Genomic DNA, 22,809 nt, shown 5'->3' on the forward strand with positions numbered 1-22,809 from the left:
TACCTATTTTACTGCTAGATAACAGGGGCATAGGGTGAAAGAAACTCTGCCCATTGTTTCTCGCCGGCGCCTGGGATCGAACTCAGGACCACAGGATCACAAGTCCAGCGTGCTGTCCGCTCGGCCGACCGACTCCACAACCTCTGCCAAGCTTACTGTTTGTCCCCCCCACACACACACACCACACACCTGTACTCACCTATTTGTGCTTGCAGGATCGAGCGTTGACTCTTGGATCCCGCCTTTCCAGCCATCAGTTGTTTACAGCAATGACTCCTGTCCCGATTCGAGAACCGCCATTGAAACCTTGCAACAAGAACACATATGTGATAACATACATCTGATCACAAATGTCATATCATTAATGCAAATACTCAAACGACAAGGCCGACGGGTATTTATCAACTGGGTGCCAAGTCATGTGGGAATAATAGGAAATGACATTGCAGACGAAGCTGCAAAACTAGCAACTAAGAGAAGAAATGTAGACATTTACATACCACAGAGTCTATCACAGATTAAGAAAGTAATTAGAAACAGCAATGCAAAAGATGTACAGTGACCACAACACAGCAGTTGCAACATCAGGATCTGCGGGTTGGTACAAGAATTCCACCAACTACGAACCACTTAGTTTGATGAAAGGGAGCAGTAGAGCAACCGAAGTACACTTACATCGCATCAGGCTTGGATACCCATGTGCATGGGAAATAGGCTTACAGGTTCTGGAAGATGAAAGGAAATGTCAATACTGTGGAGAAATGCCCGACAGACCACTGGAACATTATCTAACACAGTGCACAGTTACAAACCCATTAGGATTTCAACTTAGATTCAACAGAGCAGAAGTTGTTAAACACATATGGCAAAATCTTACAGAAGCGACCATACTAGTCATAAATACTCATACTCCGCCCAAGTAAAACAGAAACAAGCAACACATAGTGGGCCAGCCAGAGGCTTAGGGCCCACGCAGGAATATCCCTGCAAAAAAAAAAGAGACTCTTGTCCCATTTCCCTATCATACCTAATTTTAAAATTATGAATAGAGTTTGCTTCCACAACCTGCTCCTTAAGTGCATTCCATTTTTCCAATACTCTCACGCTAAAAGAAAACTTCCTAACATCTCTGTGACTCATCTAAGTTTCCAGCTTCCACCCATGTCCCCTCGTTCTGTTATTATTACGTGTGAACATTTCATCTATTTCCACTTTGTCAATTCCCCTGAAGATTTTATATGTCCCTATCATATCTCCTCTCTCCCTTCTTTTCTCTAGTGTCGTAAGGTTCAGTTCCTTCAGACGCTCTTCATATCCCATCCCTCGTAACTCTGGGACAAGCCTCGTCGCAAACCTTTGAACCTTCTCCAGTTTCCTTATGTGTTTCTTCAGGTGGGGGCTCCATGATGGCGCAGCATACTCTAAGACTGGTCTCACGCAGGCAGTGTAAAGCGCCCTAAAAACCTCACTTAGGTTTCTGAATGAAGTTCTAATTTTCGCCAGTGTAGAGTACGCTGCTGTCGTTATCCTATTTATATGTGCCTCAGGAGTTAGATTAGGTGTCACATCCACTCCCAGGTCTCTTTCTCGAATCGTTACAAGTAAGCAGTTCCCCTTCATTGTGTACTGTTCTTTTGGTCGCCTATCACCTGATCCCATTTCCATAACTTTACATTTACTCGTGTTGAACTCCAGTAGCCATTTCTCTGACCATCTCTGCAACCTGTCCAGGTCCTCTTGGAGGATCCTACAATCCTCATCTGTCACAACATTCTCATTAATTTTGCGTCATCCGCAAACATTGACATGTAGGATTTCACTCCTGTAAACATATCATTTACGTAAATTAGAAAGAGAATTGGTCCCAGCACCGATCCTTGAGGTACTCCACTCGTTACTGTTCGCCAGTCCGACTTCTCGCCCCTTACCATTACCCTCTGGCTCCTTCCTGTTAGGTAGTTCCTTAACCATGCTAGGGCCTTTCCGCTGACTCCTGCCTGCCACCCAAGTTTGTATAGCAGTCTTACGTGCGGTACTGTATCAAAGGCCTTTTGGTAGTCAAGAAATATGCAGTCTGCCCAGCCTTCTCTGTCCTGCCTTATCCTTGTTACTTTATCATAGAATTTCAAAAGGTTTGTTAGGCATGATTTCCCTGTCCAGAACCCATGTTGGTGCTTGTTTACAAACCCAATGCTCTCCAGGTGCTCAACAAGTCTTAGCCTAATTATTCTTTCAAGTATTTTGCAGGGGATGCTTGTCAGTGATACGGGTCTGTAGTTAAGTGCCTCCTCCCTATCTCCTTTCTTGAAAATCGGTACGACATTTGCCTCGTTCCAGCAACTGGGCAATTCTCCCGACATAAGTGACTCATTAAAGATCATTGCCAGAGGCACGCTGAGAGCCTGTGCTGCCTCTTTTAGTATCCACGGTGATACTTTGTCTGGTCCAACTGCTTTAGTTGCATCCAGTGTTGTCAACTGTTTCGTTACCTCCTCTGCTGTCACCTCTATATCTGATAGTCTTTCATCTAGGGCAATCGCTTCTAACAATGGGAGCGGCTCAGGCTTAGTTGTGAACACTCCATGGAAACTTGTATTCAGTACCTCACAGATTTCCTTGTCGCTTTCTGTATATGCCCCTTCTGTCTTCCTTAGTCTTGTCACTTGGTCATTTACCGACATCTTCCTTCTTATATGGCTACGTAGTAATTTAGGTTGCTTTTTCGCTTTGATTGCAATATCATTCTCATAATTTCTTTCCGATACTCGTCTTATGTTAATGTAATCGTTCCTAGCTCTGTTACATTTAATCCTGTTGTCCTCTGTCCTTTGTCTTCTGTACTTCCTCCACTTCCTCCTGCTTCTCACTTTTGCTTCCTGACACTGTCTATTAAACCATGGGTTATTATATTCCCTCCTGCTTTTTTCCTTTACTGTTGGAATAAATCTCTCTTCAGCCTCCTTGCATTTCCATATGACTTGGTTCATCATACCTTGCACTGTTTTTCTTCTAAGTTCTTCCTCCCACTGCACTTCTCCCAGGTAGTCCCTTATCCTTCTGTAGTCCCCTTTTCTGTAATCAAGTCTCCTTTCCCGGACCTCTTGTCCTTTGGTCACAATTTTAAGTTCCATCATGTAGTCAAAGACTAGGATACAATGGTCACTGGCTCCTGGTGATATTTCATGTTCCAAATGCTCGATGACACACAAATGTGTGTGTGTGTGTGTGTGTGTGTGTGTGTGTGTGTGTGTGTGTGTGTGTGTGTGTGTGTGTGTGTGTGTGTGTGTGTGTGTGTGTGTGTGTGTCTGTGTATGTGTGGGTACGCGAACAAGGGGACACAGGTGGAGACTGAGTACCCACATGAGCCACAGGGACGTTAGAAAAAACTTTTTCAGTGTCAGAGTGGTTAACAAATGGAATGCATTAGGCAGTGATGTGGTGGAAGCTGACTCCATGCACAGTTTCAAATGTAATTATGATAGAGCCCAATAGGCTCAGGAATCTGTACACCAGTTGATTGACAGTTGAGAGGCGGGACCAAAGAGCCAGAACTCAACCCCCGCAAGCACAACTAGGTGAGTACATACATGTCGTAGTAGGGACCAGGCATATGTATTCCTCGTGGTGTAAAGTTGAGGCCATTTTGAAATATTTATAGAGTGGTTATGCTAACCACTTTCCTTCCTGTTAGACGCATCGCACTGTACCTTACAGGAAGCAGAAATTGCTTTGTGGTCGGTAATCAGGTTATTGGCATATGAGCATCCAAGTGGAGACAGTGGTGGTGGAGTGGGGGGAACTGGGGAGTAGTGATGATTGTGTGGTGGTGTAGGTGGAGTGGTGGAGATTGTGTGGTGGTGTAGGTGGAGTGGTGGAGATTGTGTGGTGGTGTAGGTGGAGTGGTGGAGATTGTGTGGTGGTGTAGGTGGAGTGGTGGAGATGGTGTGGTGGTGTAGGTGGAGTGGTGGAGATTGTGTGGTGGTGTAGGTGGAGTGGTGGAGATTTTAATAATTCATATAAAACAGGATTAAAAACTATATAAAGTATTCTACATTGAGTGAGAGTTGACCTGCGAGAGGATCCGAACCCATGACCCGAACAGGCTTCAGGTCAAGTTCGAGGTCACACTGGCGAATGTTTCTGATCTTAACTCGTATATTTTAAAATAAATTTGATTTTGAATTAAGTTGAGATACACTGAAGTCCTGCTGATGAGATGTTTGAAGTGTCAGCATGGAGGAGTGTCTCTCTCTCTCTCTCTCTCTCTCTCTCTCTCTCTCTCTCTCTCTCTCTCTCTCTCTCTCTCTCTCTCTCTCTCTCTCTCTCTCTCTCTCTCTCTCTCTCTCTCTCTCTCTCTCTCTCTCCATCCTCCGCCTCCCACCTGGAGTGACTCACCCTGGGGCCGACGACCCGTGCACGAAGCACCGAGATCTTTGACCCGGGAGGCGAGAGGTCGGCACAGGATCGAGGCTCACGGGGGATGGGGGTTTATGGCCACGGTCGAGCCGGGGTTCGAACTGCTTCACTCTGATTCACGCCGCCTAAAATCGCTTCGGATTGCTTTGCGTTAATCTGATTCAAGCCGATTGAATCAGCTTGCTTTTAGCGCGGCAAAATCGCTTTTCTTTTAACGTGGCTTTTGCTAGGTCGCGTCTCGTTTGTTCTCTCTCTCTCTCTCTCTCTCTCTCTCTCTCTCTCTCTCTCTCTCTCTCTCTCTCTCTCTCTCTCTCTCTCTCTCTCTCTCTCTCTCTCTCTCTCTCTCTCTCTCTCTCTCTCTCTCTCTCTCTCTCTCTCTCTCTCTCTCTTTACGGAGCTTCGGTCTGTTGTAGGTCGGCTTCCGTTTGGTTTTATCTATAAAATCTGGTTTAGTTTAAGATGGTTTTAACAACTCAAACTCCTTGTGTGTGCTTTATTTTGGTTCGTGTTTATTGTGATTGCTTCACCTTGCTTCGTTTCGGTTGGGTTTTATCCAATATATAAATCCAGGCTACGCTTGTCCTAGCTGCAGCTGTCCTCTCCCTCCTCCCTCCCTCCCTTCCCCCTCCAAAGGCTGTGTGGTTACACCCTCATGCTCTTGGTTACACCCTTAAGCTGTGTGGTTACACCCAAAATCTGTAGTGTTACAACCTCAAGCTGTATGGTTGTAATATCAAACTGTTTGATTACACTCTCAAGCTCTTTGGTTACACCCTCATACCTGTGTGGCTACACCGTTATGCTGTGTGTCTACACTTGCAAACTGTGTGTTTACATCTTGAAGCTGTTGTTACACTCCCAAGCTGTGACGGGAGAGGTGTGACTCTCCTGTTCCATCCTCTCTCTCTCTCTTACCTCCCACTCTCCTCTCTTCCACCTGATTACCACTGTCCCATTTTGTCTCTTCTTCAGTCTCCCCCCTCCTCTCTCTCTCTCTCTCTCTCTCTGTTCCTCGTTTTCTTCGTCTTCTTTTCCTTTCCTTTCCGCCTTCCTCAGTCTCCTCTTCCTTCTAATTATTCATAGTACCCACACCGTCACACACCTCACCTTCCCCAGTACACCCGCCCCCACACACCAGTACATCCCCCACCAGTACAGCTGCCTCCCACCAGTACACCCCCGACCCACCAGTACACCCCCACCCACCAGTACACCCACTCCCACCCACCAGTACACCCCCGACCCACCAGTACACCCACTCCCACCCACCAGTACACCCCCGACCCACCAGTACACCCACTCCCACCCACCAGTACACCCCCGACCCACCAGTACACCCACCAGTACACCCCCACCCACCAGTACACCCACTCCCACCCACCAGTACACCCCCACCCACCAGTATACCCACCAGTACACCCACTCCCACCCACCAGTACACCCACACTTCACAGGACAAAACAATACACAGATGACTCCCAGAACTTTAGCTGACGGCCAACTCCGTGTTTCACGGCCTAACAAATCTTACTGTGAGAGAGGAGAGGACAGGGGGGAAAGAGGACAGGGGGGAAGAGGAGAGGACAGAAGGAGGAGGAGGAGAGGACAGGGGAAGTAAGGAAGGAAGCGACAGTAGCATCTGTGGTCATCGCTATGTTGTTGTTGCTTTAGATTTAGCTACTCAGGACGAAATGTCCATGTAGCACGGGCTATGGTGATCCCGTAAGGTCATCAGTAACCCAGAGGCAGGTATATACGAGCCGGGTGTACAGTCACGGCCCCTCGGGGGAGGCTTCACTATAGCCTCTCATATCGTAGCCGCTACGAACGCCGGCGGCTGGCAAGGACGTATTATTAATGTGAGAAATATCGATGTTAGAAGGAATCTCTTAGGTGTAAACAGCTCAATATTGCGGGCAGAGAGAGAGAGAGGGAGGGAGGGAGGGACAGAAGGAGGGATGAAGAGATGAGGGAGGGACAGAACAGAGAGGTAGGGAGGGATGGACAGGAATGAGGTGGACGGAAGTAAGACGGACCAGACGGTAGTGGCGCTTACCTAACAGTGCGGACTGAAGTAACTACCAGGATTGTCCGTTATGTCTCCGAGTACTCACCTAGTTGTGCTTGCGGGGGTTGAGCTCTGGCTCTTTGGTCCCGCCTCTCAACTGTCAATCAACTGGTGTACAGGTTCCTGAGCCTACTGGGCTCTATCATATCTACATTTGAAACTGTGTATGGAGTCAGCCTCCACCACATCACTGCCTAATGCATTCCATCTGTTAACTACTCTGACACTGAAAAAATTCTTTCTAACGTCCCTGTAGCTTATTTGGGTACTCAGTTTCCACCTGTGTCCCCTTGTGCGTGTGCCGCCAGTGTTGAATAATGCGTCCTTGTCTACCCTGTCAAATCCCGTGAGAATTTTGTATGTGGCGATCATGTCTCCACATGCTCTTCTGTCTTCCAGCGACACGAGGTTCATTTCACGCAGCCTTTCCTCATAACTTATGCCTTTCAGTTCTGGGACTAGCCTAGTTGCATACCTCTAAACTTTTTCCAGTTTCATCTTGTGCTTAGCTAACAAGGTACGGGCTCCATGCTGGGGCCGCATATTCCAGGATTGGTCTTACATACGTGGTATACATACGAAGGCGGTACTGATGTTAGCCAGCCTCACATATACCGCCGATGTTATTCTTTTGATGTGGGCTTCAGGAGACAGGTTTGGCGTGATATCAACTCATATATCTTTCTCTCTGTCCGTTTCGTGAAGGACTTCATCTCCCATTCAGTATCCAGTGTCTGGCCTGTTGTTTCCACTGCCTAGTTTCATCACCTTACATTTACTTGGGTTGAACGTTAGTAGGCATTTGTTGAACAATTCCTTCAGTTTGTCTAAGTCATCTTGTAGCCTTATACTATCTTTTTTTGTCTTAATCCTGCTCATAATTTTTGCATCATCAACAAACATTGAGAGGAACCAGTCTATTCCCTCTAGGAGATCCTTACATATATCAGAAACAGTATAGGTTCAAGGACTGATCCCTGTGGGACTCCACTGGTGATGCCTCGCTACTCCGAGATTTCACCCCTCACAGTGACGCCCTGTCTTCTGTTGCTTAGGTACTCCCTTATCCAGTGGAGTACCTTCCCTTTCACTCCCGCCTGCATCTCCAATTTGTGCACTAGTCTCTTATGTGGTACTGTGTCGAAGGCTTCCTCGCAATCCAAAAATACGCAGTCTGCCCACCCTTCTCTTTCTTGCCTGATTTGTGTTCCCTGGTCATAGAATTCAATTAACCCTGTGAGGCAGGACCTGCCATCCCTGAACCCATGTTGATGCTGTGTTACAAAGTTCTTTCGCTCCAGATGTTCCACTAGTTTTCTTCGAACAATCTTCTTCATCAGCTTGCATGGTATGGAAGTTAGAGCCACTGGCCTGTAGTTCAGTGCCTCCTGCCTATCAACCTTCTTGAATATCGGGACTACCTTAGCCGTCTTCCAAATTTTTGGCAATTCTCCTGTTACCAGCGATTTGTTATACACCATGGAGAGTGGCAGGCACAGTGCTTCTGCTCCTTCCTTTAGTATCCATGGTGACATTCCATCCGGGCCTATAGCCTTTGTCACATCCAACTTCATCAAATGCTTCCTTACCTCTCCACTGGTAATCCCAAACTCCTCTAGCTGTGCCTGGGTAACTATTCCCTCTCTCTTTAGTGTGCGAGTGTCAGTGTTCTCCGCCTGTATCACAATGACACACTCTCGTTCGCGCGAGGGTCAATACTTATTACATTAGGAGTTGAGTCTTTAAATTCCAATTGTCAAACGGAGTTCGAATTAAATAGATTCATTTGATTTACATATAAGATATTAAATATAATCTTGCACACCTCAGTTCATTAACGAGATGTAGAGAGAATGATCTCAGTTACCGAACAGCCTCGTTGTGTCGTGGAACTGTTTGACGACACACAAATTGACTCAGCCCATCTGCACGTTGTACTTAAAGTTAGTATTTAAGAAGAGACAGACCGAGGAATCGTAGTTATTACTAGATAAATTTATTATTCAGTTACTTAAGTTTATTGGTGAGAAATATTTCCGACATGGGAGAGAGAGAAGGATGGGGAAAGGAAGAGTTGTGTAGGAAAGATAGGGAAGGAGAGAGTGGAGAGTAGGGTGTAGAGGGGGAGGAAGAGTGTGCAGGAAAGAGTGAAGGGTAAGGTGTAGAGGGGGAGGAAGAGTGTGCAGGAGAGAGTGAAGGGTAAGGTGTAGAGGGGGAGGAAGAGGGTGCAGGAGAGAGTGAAGGGTAAGGTGTAGAGGGGGAGGAAGAGTGTGGAGGAGAGAGTGAAGGGTAAGGTGTAGAGGGGTAGGAAGAGGGTGCAGGAGAGAGTGAAGGGTAAGGTGTAGAGGGGGAGGAAGAGTGTGGAGGAGAGAGTGAAGGGTAAGGTGTAGAGGGGAGGAAGAGTGTGCAGGAGAGAGTAGAGAGTAAGGTGTAGAGGGGAGGAAGAGTGTGCAGGAGAGAGTGGAGAGTAGGGTGTAGAGGGGGAGGAAGAGTGTGCAGGAGAGAGTGAAGGGTAAGGTGTAGAGGGGGAGGAAGAGTGTGCAGGAGAGAGTGAAGGGTAAGGTGTAGAGGGGGGGGGAAGAGTGTGCAGGAGAGAGTGAAGGGTAAGGTGTAGAGGGGGGGGAAGAGTGTGCAGGAGAGAGTGAAGGGTAAGGTGTAGAGGGGGGGAAGAGTGTGCAGGAGAGAGTGAAGGGTAAGGTGTAGAGGGGGGAAGAGTGTGGAGGAGAGAGTGAAGGGTAAGGTGTAGAGGGGGAGGAAGAGTGTGCAGGAGAGAGTGAAGGGTAAGGTGTAGAGGGGGGGAAGAGTGTGGAGGAGAGAGTGAAGGGTAAGGTGTAGAGGGGAGGAAGAGGGTGCAGGAGAGAGTGAAGGGTAAGGTGTAGAGGGGGGGAAGAGTGTGCAGGAGAGAGTGAAGGGTAAGGTGTAGAAGGGAGGAAGAGTGTGCAGGAGAGAGTGAAGGGTAAGGTGTAGAGGGGGGGGGGAAGAGTGTGCAGGAGAGAGTGAAGGGTAAGGTGTAGAGGGGGGGGAAGAGTGTGCAGGAGAGAGTGATGGGTAAGGTGTAGAGGGGGAGGAAGAGTGTGCAGGAGAGAGTGAAGGGTAAGGTGTAGAGGGGGGGGGGAAGAGTGTGGAGGAGAGAGTGAAGGGTAAGGTGTAGAGGGGGGGAAGAGTGTGGAGGAGAGAGTGAAGTGTAAGGTGTAGAGGGGGGGAAGAGTGTGCAGGAGAGAGTGATGGGTAAGGTGTAGAGGGGGAGGAAGAGTGTGGAGGAGAGAGTGAAGGGTAAGGTGTAGAGGGGGAGGAAGAGTGTGCAGGAGAGAGTGAAGGGTAAGGTGTAGAGGGGGGGAAGAGTGTGGAGGAGAGAGTGAAGGGTAAGGTGTAGAGGGGAGGAAGAGGGTGCAGGAGAGAGTGAAGTGTAAGGTGTAGAGGGGGAGGAAGAGGGTGCAGGAGAGAGTGAAGGGTAAGGTGTAGAGGGGGAGGAAGAGGGTGGAGGAGAGAGTGAAGGGTAAGGTGTAGAGGGGGAGGAAGAGTGTGGAGGAGAGAGTGAAGGGTAAGGTGTAGAGGGGGAGGAAGAGGGTGCAGGAGAGGGCTGAGAGTAGGGGCCAGTATTCTCACGACTCACAGCATTGTGTAACAAAGTGAAAGTTTTATTGCAACTTCTTCATTCTTACTTATTATTATTGCTGGTTTTATTATAAAGACATTAGTAAACGTCAATTAATAATAATAATAATAATAATTATCATACACAAAGAAAACCCACTAACCTGATATATCAATGATAAAATCAATCGGGGCAATGCACGAGATTCGAACCCTCGACCCGGGTACTCCCAAGCCGCGTACCTTATTACCCCTCTGGACCACGACATGTCATACGTTATACAACCTGGCAGTCCACTCACTCCACACGACCCCTGGAGTACTCAACTGGCCAGTCCAAACTGGACTACTGGACTCGGACTACGGAAGCCAGTCCAGTTTACACACATATATCCTCACACATTCTAATCAAACCCGGACCCTTAGGACTACGAACCCCGAGCGCTGCCCACTCAGCCGTCAGGCCCCAAAAAAGGGGGAGGCCTTCCTCTTAGCTACTCATGTCAGCACTGTGGATCTGCTAAGAATTCTTGAGAACCCTCACTCGGGTGTAAATATCGCGAGTGACATTAGAAATTCCTTGTGAGGAAGAGAGGAAAGTCAGACACTGACAGGTGTCCAAAATACCTGACATTATGCAAAGCAAGTCACGTGTTTGTGTAGGTAAGGTGTGTACAGTCACTAGGTAAGGTTAAGTCACTTTTTGGAGGCATTAAGTCACTTTTTAGAGGCACTGAGTCACTTTTTGGAGGCACTAAGTCACTTTTTGGAGGCATTAAGTCACTTTTTGGAGGCATTAAGTCACTTTTTAGAGGCACTAAGTCACTTTTCAGAGGCATTAAGTCACTTTTCAGAGGCATTAAGTCACATGTTTTTTCAGACACACGTCATATGTGAGAGAGGAACAGGTTATGTGTTTCAGGCTTAAGTTACATGTTAGAGGCGAAAGTCACAGTGTGTAAAAAAAAAGTAACTAACATAAGTAACACAAAAGTGTATTAAGAAAATGAATAGTGACAACGTTATTCAGTTGTAGTTCCAGGGTATACTGGTATACTGATCCATTGTATAATCCACTGGAGGGTTACTAAGACATTAGTTTACTGACCAATCAGCAAATATACACTATAGCCTTGAACATACTCCACAACTAAATATACTCTCAGTGAGTATACACAGAGGAGAAGGAGTATACCTTTCGTGGTATACTGTTATTATATCCCATGTTGTTTCCTGGCTGTCACGTAGGCCACCGTGACAGCCAATCACAGAGCGTCTCCGGGGCTCCTTGCCGTCCTCCTATCTTCCCGGGAGAGACTCTTACTCGGCGCTGATTGGTCCACGTTAGTGGTGACGACACACGCTGCCTACCAATCAAAACCTACCACATCACAAATTGGCTATACTCTTCTGTTTTGGTTTCCAAAACATTCCGAGATCCAGCGAGCGCCATCTATAATTTCCAGAAACTTTATCCACAAAGTTGGAAAGTTACATATAAACCGCGACAAATGACCGAATTTTAAGAAGCCCAAGTCACATATTAGGCGCCCAAGTCACATATTAGAAGCCCAAGTCACGTGTTAAAAGCCCAAGTCACATGTTAAAAGCCCAAGTCACATGTTAGGCGCCCAAGTCACATATTAGAAGCCCAAGTCACGTGTTAGAAACCCAAGTCACATGTTAGAAGGCCGCATCACACCAAAACAAGAAGTGAGAGGTGCCTCGGGCGTCGTCATTACTCACGAAGGCGGAGGACAGTAGAGGAAACGCCTTCATATCCTCACTGGCTCCTTGAGGCATGCAGGGGTCAAGCAGCAACCCCGCCCATCATCTCTCAACGGCGCCACACACACACACACCGGTCTCTCAACGACCCCCCTCCGTTAGCGAGGCCTTTGTAACGAAACACGGGACTCAGAAACCCTCCTCGCAAAACAAGGCCTGAGATTCTTATCTCTTTACGATGGGACGAAAACGTCGATAAATCGCGTGATGTTTTGGCGATAAGGAGGACAAAGGGAATCTTACGGCGGTCGGGAGGAGAAACTGGTTTGGTCTTGTGTGTGTGTGTTCTGAGGGACCAGGTATGTGCCGTGAGGGTCATGTGTGTGTGTGTATGTGTGGTAGGGGCAGGTGTTTGTGGAGGGTACCAGGTGTGTGTGTGTGTGTGTGTGTGTGGAGGGATGCGAGATGTGCATGTTAGGTGGCAGCTAGGTGTGTGTGGGCCGGGTGGATACCAGAGTTTTCGAAGATACCAAATGTGCATAGGGGTACCAGCTGTCGGTGGAGGATCCCAGGTGTGTGTGTGTGTGGTCAGTCCCAGATATGTATTGAAGATGCCAGATGTGTTGCGGTACTGATACCTCTCACGCCTCCCCCCCCCCCCCACCTCTTGTCCAGGTACCTCCCACTCCCCCCCACCTCTTGTCCAGGTACCTCCCACTCCCCCCCACCTCTTGTCCAGGTACCAGGTACCTCCCACTCCCCCCCACCTCTTGTCCAGGTACCTCCCACTCCCCCCCACCTCTTGTCCAGGTACCTCCCACTCCCCCCTCCCTAAACTAGGTACCTCCCACGTCCACTGGTTCTGGCACCTTACATCTTCTCTCTCTCTCTCTCTCTCTCTCTCTCTCTCTCTCTCTCTCTCTCTCTCTCTCTCTCTCTCTCTCTCAGGTCACCGGTCAGTCGCCATCTCAAGGTTTAGTGAGGCTCGCGTGATATAAATCAGACAAGAGAGGTCAAAGGTCACTCATAACCTGTTGGCCTTAAATATATTCAACTTATGGGGTCATAAATGTTGCCTCTCTGTTTTTTCCCCCAAGACAACTTTGTAGGGAAAATGTATTTCTGGTAATGGAGTGTAGGAATTTGAGGAGGGAATAAATCATTTATTTTCAGGGAACAATATTGTAACGATGTGGGTGTGAATGTAGGACTTTTTGTAGGACTTTTGTAGGACTTTTTGTTGGACTTTGAGGAAGAGTGGTGGGAGGGATTTTGAGGGAAGGAGTGCGTGAGGAGGTGGTTTATGGGAAGGAGGAGGTCCGTTCCTCCATCAACCAGTCCGTTCCTCCATCTACCAGTCCGTTCCTCCATCTACCAGTCCGTTCCTCCATCAACCAATCCGTTCCTCCATCAACCAGTCCGTTCCTCCATCAACCAGACCGTTCCTCCATCAACCAGTCCGTTCCTCCATCAACCAGTCCGTTCCTCCGTCAACCAGTCCGTTCCTCCATCAACCAGTCCGTTCCTCCATCAACCAGTCCGTTCCCCCATCAACCAGACCGTTCCTCCATCAACCAGTCCGTTTGTCCATCAACCAGTCCGTTCCTCCATCAACCAGTCCGTTCCTCCATCAACCAGTCCGTTCCTCCATCAACCAATCCGTTCCTCCATCAACCAGTCCGTTCCTCCATCAACCAGACCGTTCCTCCATCAACCAGTCCGTTCCTCCATCAACCAGACCGTTCCTCCATCAACCAGACCGTTCCTCCATCAACCAGACCGTTCCTCCATCAACCAGTCCGTTCCTCCATCAACCAGTCCGTTCCTCCATCAACCAGTCCGTTCCTCCATCAACCAGTCCGTTCCTCCATCAACCAGACCGTTCCTCCATCAACCAGCCCGTTCCTCCATCAACCAGTCCGTTCCTCCATCAACCAGCCCGTTCCTCCATCAACCAGTCAGTTCCTCCATCAACCAGTCCGTTTCTCCATCAACCAGTCCGTTCCTCCATCAACCAGACCGTTCCTCCATCAACCAGACCGTTCCTCCATCAACCAGACCGTTCCTCCATCAACCAGACCGTTCCTCCATCAACCAGTCAGTTCCTCCATCAACCAGTCCGTTCCTCCATCAACCAATCCGTTCCTCCATCAACCAGTCCGTTCCTCTATCAACCAATCCGTTCCTCCATCAACCAGTCCGTTCCTCCATCAACCAATCCGTTCCTCCATCAACCAGACCGTTCCTCCATCAACCAGACCGTTCCTCCATCAACCAGTCCGTTCCTCCATCAACCAGTCAGTTCCTCCATCAACTAGTCCGTTCCTCCATCAACCAGTCCGTTCCTCCATCAACCAATCCGTTCCTCCATCAACCAGACCATTCCTCCATCAACCAGTCAGTTCCTCCATCAACCAGTCCGTTCCTCCATCAACCAATCCGTTCCTCCATCAACCAGACCGTTCCTCCATCAACCAATCCGTTCCTCCATCAACCAGTCCGTTCCTCCATCAACCAGTCAGTTCCTCCATCAACCAGTCCGTTCTTCCATCAACCAGTCAGTTCCTCCATCAACCAGTCAGTTCCTCCATCAACCAGTCCGTTCCTCCATCAACCAATCCGTTCCTCCATCAACCAGACCGTTCCTCCATCAACCAGACCATTCCTCCATCAACCAGTCAGTTCCTCCATCAACCAGTCAGTTCCTCCATCAACCAATCCGTTCCTCCATCAACCAGACCGTTCCTCCATCAACCAATCCGTTCCTCCATCAACCAGTCCGTTCCTCCATCAACCAATCCGTTCCTCCATCAACCAGTCCGTTCCTCCATTAACCAGTCAGTTCCTCCATCAACTAGACCGTTCCTCCATCAACCAGTCAGTTCCTCCATCAACCAGACCGTTCCTCCATCAACCAGACCGTTCCTCCATCAACCAGACCGTTCCTCCATCAACCAGACCGTTCCTCCATCAACCAGTCCGTTCCTCCATCAACCAGACCGTTCCTCCATCAACCAGACCGTTCCTCCATCAACCAGACCGTTCCTCCATGAACCAGTCCGTTCCTCCATCAACCAGTCCGTTCCTCCATCAACCAGACCGTTCCTCCATCAACCAGACCGTTCCTCCATCAACAAGTCCGTTCCTCCATCAACCAGACCGTTCCTCCATGAACCAGTCCGTTCCTCCATCAACCAGTCCGTTCCTCCATCAACCAGTCCGTTCCTCCATCAACCAGACCGTTCCTCCATCAACCAGACCGTTCCTCCATCAACCAGACCGTTCCTCCATCAACCAGACCGTTCCTCCATCAACTAGTCCGTTCCTCCATCAACCAGACCGTTCCTCCATCAACCAGTCCGTTTCTCCATCAACAAATCCGTTCCTCCATCAACCAGTCCGTTCCTCCATCAACTAGTCCGTTCCTCCATCAACCAGACCGTTCCTCCATCAACAAATCCGTTCCTCCATCAACCAGTCAGTTCCTCCATCAACCAGTCCGTTCCTCCATCAACCAGTCCGTTCCTCCATCAACCAGTCCGTTCCTCCATCAACCAGACCGTTCCTCCATCAACCAGTCTGTCTTTGTAACAGTTAATCAATATATAACAAAGGTTCAAGTGCTGTGTTTGAGTACAAATGTTGCTTCATCAACATTCAGTGATTTAGCAGAAATAATATTACATTATTATTATTATTTTTAATTTTGTTAGAGTTTAGATTAGAAGATTTTGTAGAATTAGTTGATGATAACTTCCTTAAACAACATATTAAGGAGACAATACGGGGGAATAATATTTGTTAGATTTTGTGTTAGCTAACAAAACGACATAGATTAATGACATAGAAATAGGGAGTGAGCTAGGGAACAGTGATCACAAGGAAATAGGGAGTGAACTAGGGAACAGTGATCACAAGGAAATAGGGAGTGAACTAGGGAACAGTGATCACAAGGAAATAGGGAGTGAACTAGGGAACAGTGATCACAAGGAAATAGGGAGTGAACTAGGGAACAGTGATCACAAGGAAATAGGGAGTGAACTAGGGAACAGTGATCACAAGGAAATAGGGAGTGAACTAGGGAACAGTGATCACAAGGAAATAGGGAGTGAACTAGGGAACAGTGATCACAAGGAAAACAGATTTAGCATAAAATCTACAAAAAATAAACGTGCACGAGAAAATTCTGTTAAGGGGCCAGATTTTTCTGAAATCTGATGTTAATGGACTACGAAATTAAATTGGGAAGGATAGAGTGGATAGACGTGAACGAGGGACGACTAAGGGCTAGGGCTTGGGACGTGATGTGAACCTGGCGATGGTTATCGTAACAAGAGGATAGCGATGTAGATTAAATAAATAACTTATTTAAATATACTCTTAGCAAAGCTTAGGAGAGGAGTGCACATTATAAACAATAATGAATAAATAGTAGACAAATAATGAGCCCAAATGGATAACCACGGGTGTAAATAACTTTACATGTAAACAAGAGAGCTTCTTACAAAAGGATTAAAAATGGGGAAGTCAGTTTAGAACACCAATTTGTCTAACTAATCAGAAATGTTAACAAATTAAATAAGGAAAGCAAAGCGAAATGATTAAAATGAAATTAAATGATTAAAATGAAATGATTAAATTATTAAAATGAAATGATTAAATGATTAAAATTAAATTAAATAAGGAAAGCAAAGCAAAGCAAGTTCGTATAGCAAGGCAAGCAAAGACAAATGCTAAAGTGTTTTGTTTCCATTTGTATGCAACAAAAGATGAGGTGCAGAAGAGACAGGTCCATTAAAACTCCGACAGGTCAAATGACTGATAATGACAGAGAAATGAGTAGTGTTTTAAATATATATATATATATATATATATATATATATATATATATATATATATATATATATATATATATATATATACTGGTCACCCGGGAAGAAGTTATTAAACAAATAGAAAAATTACCAAGTTAATTCCGAAAATGATTAACCTTCCACGTGAAGAGAAATTGTAAAAGCTTCATTTACATTCTCTAGAAAGGCGAAAGAAGATTGATAATTATCAAATACAGCAATTATTATAATTAATTAATAATTAATTTTAATTATCACTCTTCCTTCAGCTTGGTTATGAAGGAGGCCGGCCTCGGGTGACAGGGGTCTGTGACGATCTCTGTCAGGAACCCGTAGGTGCGGGACCGGGCCGTCCACCTCCTGGGGCTCGTGCGGCCCTCCAGGCTCTGCTTCAGGAGGCTGGGGTCGTTCACGCCCTTGATGGGGCGGTTCTTCTCCGGCCCCGACCACGGCGGTCTCCGGGTCTGGAGTCCCTGTGCCTTCTTTCACCAACTTCGAGGTCAACTCCGGAACTCAAAGTTCCTGCGACGGCGCTGGAACCAATCGTATTGGCGTTTGCCTTTCCATTGGAGACTTTCGGCGCCGGGGAGAGGGGAACACCTGCTGCTTGGGTAACAGCTTCTCCTCCGTATCAACCTACCCTGGCTTTGTGCCCTGGAGAGGCCACTCCAAACCGACAACCAGAGCCCAACTCCATAGTTTCCTGAGACTGATGGATGCCTACTATTACTAAGGCGTTGGTTTAAAATGTATAAAATCTATGGTTAACTCATTTTCTTTGAAACTATATGAAGAATTTTGTAAAAAAAGACCAACGCCTTATAATACAATAAAGTCATAACTTGAGAATATTCTCTATTTATGACGAGGGTTCCCTTGCCAATTTACATGTAAACTATTATTGGAACCGTAATATGCTTTCAAATCATCACATATGTCTATATATAACTATCCAATTGGTGTGAGAATTGGTTTGGTGTCTCGTGGTTTCCCCCCCCCCCTCCCGCCTTTACCCTGAGCACGGGCTCAACAAGGGGGGGGGGGATATTAATATTAAATATATCAACACAAAACAGAACCTGAAACAATGGATATTGAAACACTTGATTGTTTCAAGCGTAGGTTAGACGTATACATATGGACGAGTTTGCGTGGACTTGAAGAGGAGCGGCCTCCTGTGAACCAATAGGCCTTCTGCAGTGTCCTTCATTTTTATATTCTTAATAACAATAATAATAATAAAAAAATCATAATATTATTATTATTGTTTTCAATATTTCTGCTGTGATTATTATTTATATAATTTTGTGCAATTAACATTTCTATAATTTCCTAAGAGAAGTAAACTAATAGGGATGTAAACTAAGATATGTAAACTAAGATATGTAAACTTTGAGAGGTAAACTTTGAGAGGTAACCTGAGAGACAAAGAGGAAAATTGAAACAGTGTGAAAGCTAAAAGAGGTAAGCTTATTATTGAGAAAGTAAGGTAAACTAAGAGAGGTAAGTAATTAGCAAAAGACGGCATCAAGCCGGGGAGGCTATAGAGCACCTAAGAGAGGTAAACTAAAGAGGAAATTATAATAGAGGCAAACTAAACAAAAAAAGAGGTAAACTAAGTGAGGTAAATTAAGAGAGGTAAACTAAGAAAGGTAAGCTACTAGAGAGGTAAACCAAGAGAGATAAACTAAGAGAGGGGAGGGAGATCAAGAGGACTGTTTGTGGGGGTGGGGGGGGGGGTTACTAATCCAGCGTTGTCCCTGACGGCCCGACCTCGAACGAAAGGTCAGGAAAGTGACTGTTTATAGAAAGGCGAGGACCGGGTCAAAGGTCACAGTGACGTCATCACCTGGTCAGTGGTTTGGGCCATAGGGCGCGGGGGGGGGGGGGGGGGTTGTGACCCCTGGGGGGGGGAGGGAGGGAGGGAGGCAGATGTGAGGGGTTCCTCCTCGGAATGAGGTCCAGGGGGCCAGATTCACGAAAGCACTTACGCAAGCACTTACGAACGTGCACATCTTTCCCCCAATCTTTGACGGCTTTGGTTACAATTATTAAACAGTTTACAAGCATGAAAACTTCCCATCCAACTGTTGTTATTGTTATAAACATCCTCCAGGTGCTTCGGAGCTCATTAACTGTTTGAAAAGTGGAAACAAAGTCGCCAATGATTGAGAAAAGATGTACAGGTTCGTTAGTGTTTTCGTGAATCTGGCCCCTGTTCTTCATGCCCCGTCTCGTTGAACCTTGTGCGTTATAGTTGAACTATTCTGACGTTCAAAATGTTTGTATACTCACCTAGAGGTGCTTATAGGGTCGAGCTAGGCTCCTGGGCCCCGCCTTCCCCAACGTTCTCAGATTAATGTAATGACTCATTACTCACGCCTTTATCGTGTTCACATTTAAAAATTTGAATCGTATTTGTTTCAACGAGTTTTACGTCTATCGTGTTTCACTTCCTGGCGGCTTTGACACTGAGAATGTTCTTTCTGACATGTGTACTCGCCTAGTTGTGCATGCGGGGACTGAGCTTCGGCTCTTTGGTCCCGCCTCTCAACCGTCAATCAACTGGTGTACAGATTCCTGAGCCTATTGGGCTCTATCATATCTACATTTGAAACTGTGTTTGGAGTCAGCCTCCACCACATCACTGCCTAATGCATTCCATCTGTTAACTACTCTGACACTGAGAAAGTTCTTTCTAACGTCTCTGTGGCTCATGTGGGTACTAAGTTTCCACCTGTGTCTGTGTCCCCTTGTTCGCGTCCCACCTGTGTTAAACTAGTTTATCTTTATCTACCCTCTTAATTCCTCTGAGAATTTTGTAGGTAATGATCACGTCTCCCCTTACTCTTCTGTCTTCCAGTGTCGTGAGGTGCATCTCACGCAGCCTTTCCTCATAACTCATGCCTCTTAGTTCTGGGACTAGCCTAGTGGCATACCTTTGAACTTTTTCCAGCTTGTATTGTGCTTGACAAGGTACGGGCTCCATGCTGGGGCCGCATACTCCAGGATTGGTCTTACATATGTGGTATACAAGGTTCTGATTGATTCCTTACACAGGTAAGGAAGGTGTGTGTGTGTGTGTGTGTGTGTGTGTGTGTGTGTGTGTGTTCACCTAGTTGTGCTTGCGGGGTTTGAGCTCTGCTCTTTCGGCCCGCCTCTCAACTGTCAATCACTCAATTGTTACAATTTGTTTTTTCCCACACACACACACCTGGAGAGACAGACAGGAGTAACTGGTAGGGCGCTCCAGTGGAAAAGGGAGTATCTAAGCAATAGGAAGCAGAGAGTTACAGTGAGAGGTGAGACCTCAGATTGGCGTGAAGTCACCAGTGGAGTCCCACAGGGCTCTGTGCTTGGACCTATCCTGTTTCTGATATACGTAAATGATCTCCCAGCGGACATAGACTCATTCCTCTCAATGTTTTCTGACAACGCCAAAATTATGAGAAGGATTAAGACAGAGGAGGACAGCTTGAGGCTTCAAGAAGACCTGGACAAGCTGCAGGAATGGTCGAACAAATGGTTGTTAGAGTTTAACCCAAGCAAATGTAATGTAATGAAGATAGGTGTTGGGAGCAGGAGACCAGATACAAGATATCATTTGGGAGGAAATACTTCAAGAGTCAGAGAGAGAGAAAGACCTGGGGGTTGATATCACGCCAGACCTGCCCCCTGAAGCTCATATCAAGAGGATAACATCAGCGGCATATGCCAGGTTGGCTAACATAAGAACGGCCTTTAGAAACTTGTGCAAGGAATCTTTCAGAACATTATATACCACATATGTCAGACCAATCCTGGAGTATGCGGCTCCAGCATGGAGTCCATATCTAGTCAAGATATAAGACTAAACTGGAAAAGGCTCAAAGGTTTGCCACCAGACTAGTACCCGAGCTGAGAGGTATGAGCTACGAGGAGAGACTACGGGAATTAAACCTCACTTCGTGGGAAGACAGAAGAGTTAGAGGGGGACATGATCACCACATTCAAGATTCTCAAGACAATTGATAGGGTAGATAAAGACAGTCTATTTAACACAAGGGGAACACGTACAAGGGGACACAGGTGGAAACTGAGTGCCCAAATGAGCCACAGAGATATTAGAAAGAACTTTTTTTAGTGTCAGAGTGGTTGACAAATGGAATGCATTAGGAAGTGTTGTGGTGGAGGCTGACTCCATACACAGTTTCAAGTGTAGATATGATAGAGCCCGATAGGCTCAGGAACCTGTACACCTGTTGATTGACAGTTGAGAAGCGGGACAAAAGAGCCAGAGCTCAACCCCCGTTGTGTGTGTGTGTGTACTCATCTAATTGTACTCACCTAATTGTGCTTGCGGGGGTTAAGCTTTGGCTCTTTGGTCCCGCCTCTCAACCGTCAATCAACAATGTGTGTGTGTGTGTGTGTGTGTGTGTGTGTGTGTGTGTGTGTGTGTGTGTGTGTGTGTGTGTGTGTGTGTGTGTGTGTGTGTGTGTGTATTCACCTAGTACTCACCTAGTTGTGTTTGCGGGGGTTGAGCTCTGGCTCTTTGGTCCCGCCTCTGAACCGTCAATCAACAATGTGTGTGTGTGTGTGTGTGTGTGTGTGTGTGTACTCACCTAGTCACCTAGTTGTACTCACCTAGTTGTGTTTGCGGGGGTTGAGCTCTGGCTCTTTGGTCCCGCCTCTCAACCGTCAATCAACAGGTGTACAGATTCATGAGCCTATCGGGCTCTGTCATATCTACACTTGAAACTGTGTATGGAGTCAGCCTCCACCACATCACTTCCTAATGCATTCCATTTGTCAACCACTCTGACACTAAAAAAGTTCTTTCTAATATCTCTGTGGCTCATTTGGGCACTCAGTTTCCACCTGTGTCCCCTTGTGCGTGTTCCCCTTGTGTTAAATAGACTGTCTTTATCTACCCTATCAATCCCCTTCAGAATCTTGAATGTGGTGATCATGTCCCCCCTAACTCTTCTGTCTTCCAGCGAAGTGAGGTTTAATTCCCGTAGTCTCTCCTCGTAGCTCATACCTCTCAGCTCGGGTACTAGTCTGGTGGCAAACCTTTGAACCTTTTCCAGTTTAGTCTTATCCTTGACTAGATATGGACTCCATGCTGGGGCTGCATACTCCAGGATTGGCCTGACATATGTGGTATACAAAGTTCTGAATGATTCTTTACACAAGTTTCTGAATGCCGTTCGTATGTTGGCCAGCCTGGCATGTGTATGTGTATTCACCTAGTACTCACCTAGTTGTGTTTGCGGGGGTTGAGCTCTGGCTCTTTGGTCCCGCCTCTCAACCGTCAATCAACAATGTGTGTGTGTGTGTGTGTGTGTGTGTGTGTGTGTGTGTGTGTGTGTGTGTGTGTGTGTGTGTGTGTGTGTGTGTGTGTGTGTGTGTGTTTACTAGTTGTGTTTTTACGGGGGTTGAGCTTTGCTCTTTCGGCCCGCCTCTCAACTGTCAATCAACTGTTTACTAACTACTTTTTTTTTTTTTTTTTTTTTTGTGTGTGTGTGTGTGTGTGTGTGTGTGTGAGTGTGTGTGGTGTGTGTGTGTGTGTGTGTGTGTGTGTGTGTGTGAGTGTGTGTGGTGTGTGTGTGTGCGCGCGCTAACCTGTTTGTGCCTATATGATCGAATATTAGCTCTTGGACCCCGCCTTTCAATCCGCTGGTTATTTAATGTAATGATTACTGCACCGTTCTTCTATCATATCCTTTTAAATCATGAATAGAGTTTGCTTCTACAACCTACCACCCCCCCCCCCCCTTTAGTTCATTCCAATTTCCCACTAATCTTACGTTAAAAAAAAGATAGCTTTCTTGTATCTTTATGACTGACGCAAGTCTCAAGATTCCACCCATGCCTTCTTGCCCCACTGTATTCATTTTGAATGTCTTTTTCCATCCCTGACAATTCCTCTATATCATGTCTCTCTCTCTCTCTTCCTCTATATCATGTCTCTCTCTCTCTTCCTCTATATCATGTCTCTCTCTCTTCCTCTATATCATGTCTCTCTCTCTCTCTTCCTCTATATCATGTCTCTCTCTCTCTTCCTCTATATCATGTCTCTCTCTCTTCCTCTATATCATGTCTCTCTCTCTCTTCCTCTATATCATGTCTCTCTCTCTTCCTCTATATCATGTCTCTCTCTCTCTTCCT

The 22,809-nt window shown here is 46.6% G+C and overlaps 1 protein-coding gene across 1 annotated transcript; it reads left to right on the top strand.

The window, feature by feature from the left end:
* Window positions 1-13,109: 13,109 nt before the first annotated feature.
* Window positions 13,110-15,224, top strand: LOC138367523 (fap1 adhesin-like). The gene has a single exon (XM_069329207.1). The coding sequence runs from the start codon at window positions 13,110-13,112 to the stop codon at window positions 15,222-15,224; it is 2,115 nt and encodes a 704-aa protein (XP_069185308.1).
* The last annotated feature ends 7,585 nt before the right edge of the window (window positions 15,225-22,809 follow it).

This window comes from Procambarus clarkii, chromosome 22, assembly GCF_040958095.1.
Source record: "Procambarus clarkii isolate CNS0578487 chromosome 22, FALCON_Pclarkii_2.0, whole genome shotgun sequence".
In the NCBI taxonomy this organism is placed as follows: Eukaryota; Metazoa; Arthropoda; class Malacostraca; order Decapoda; family Cambaridae; genus Procambarus; species Procambarus clarkii.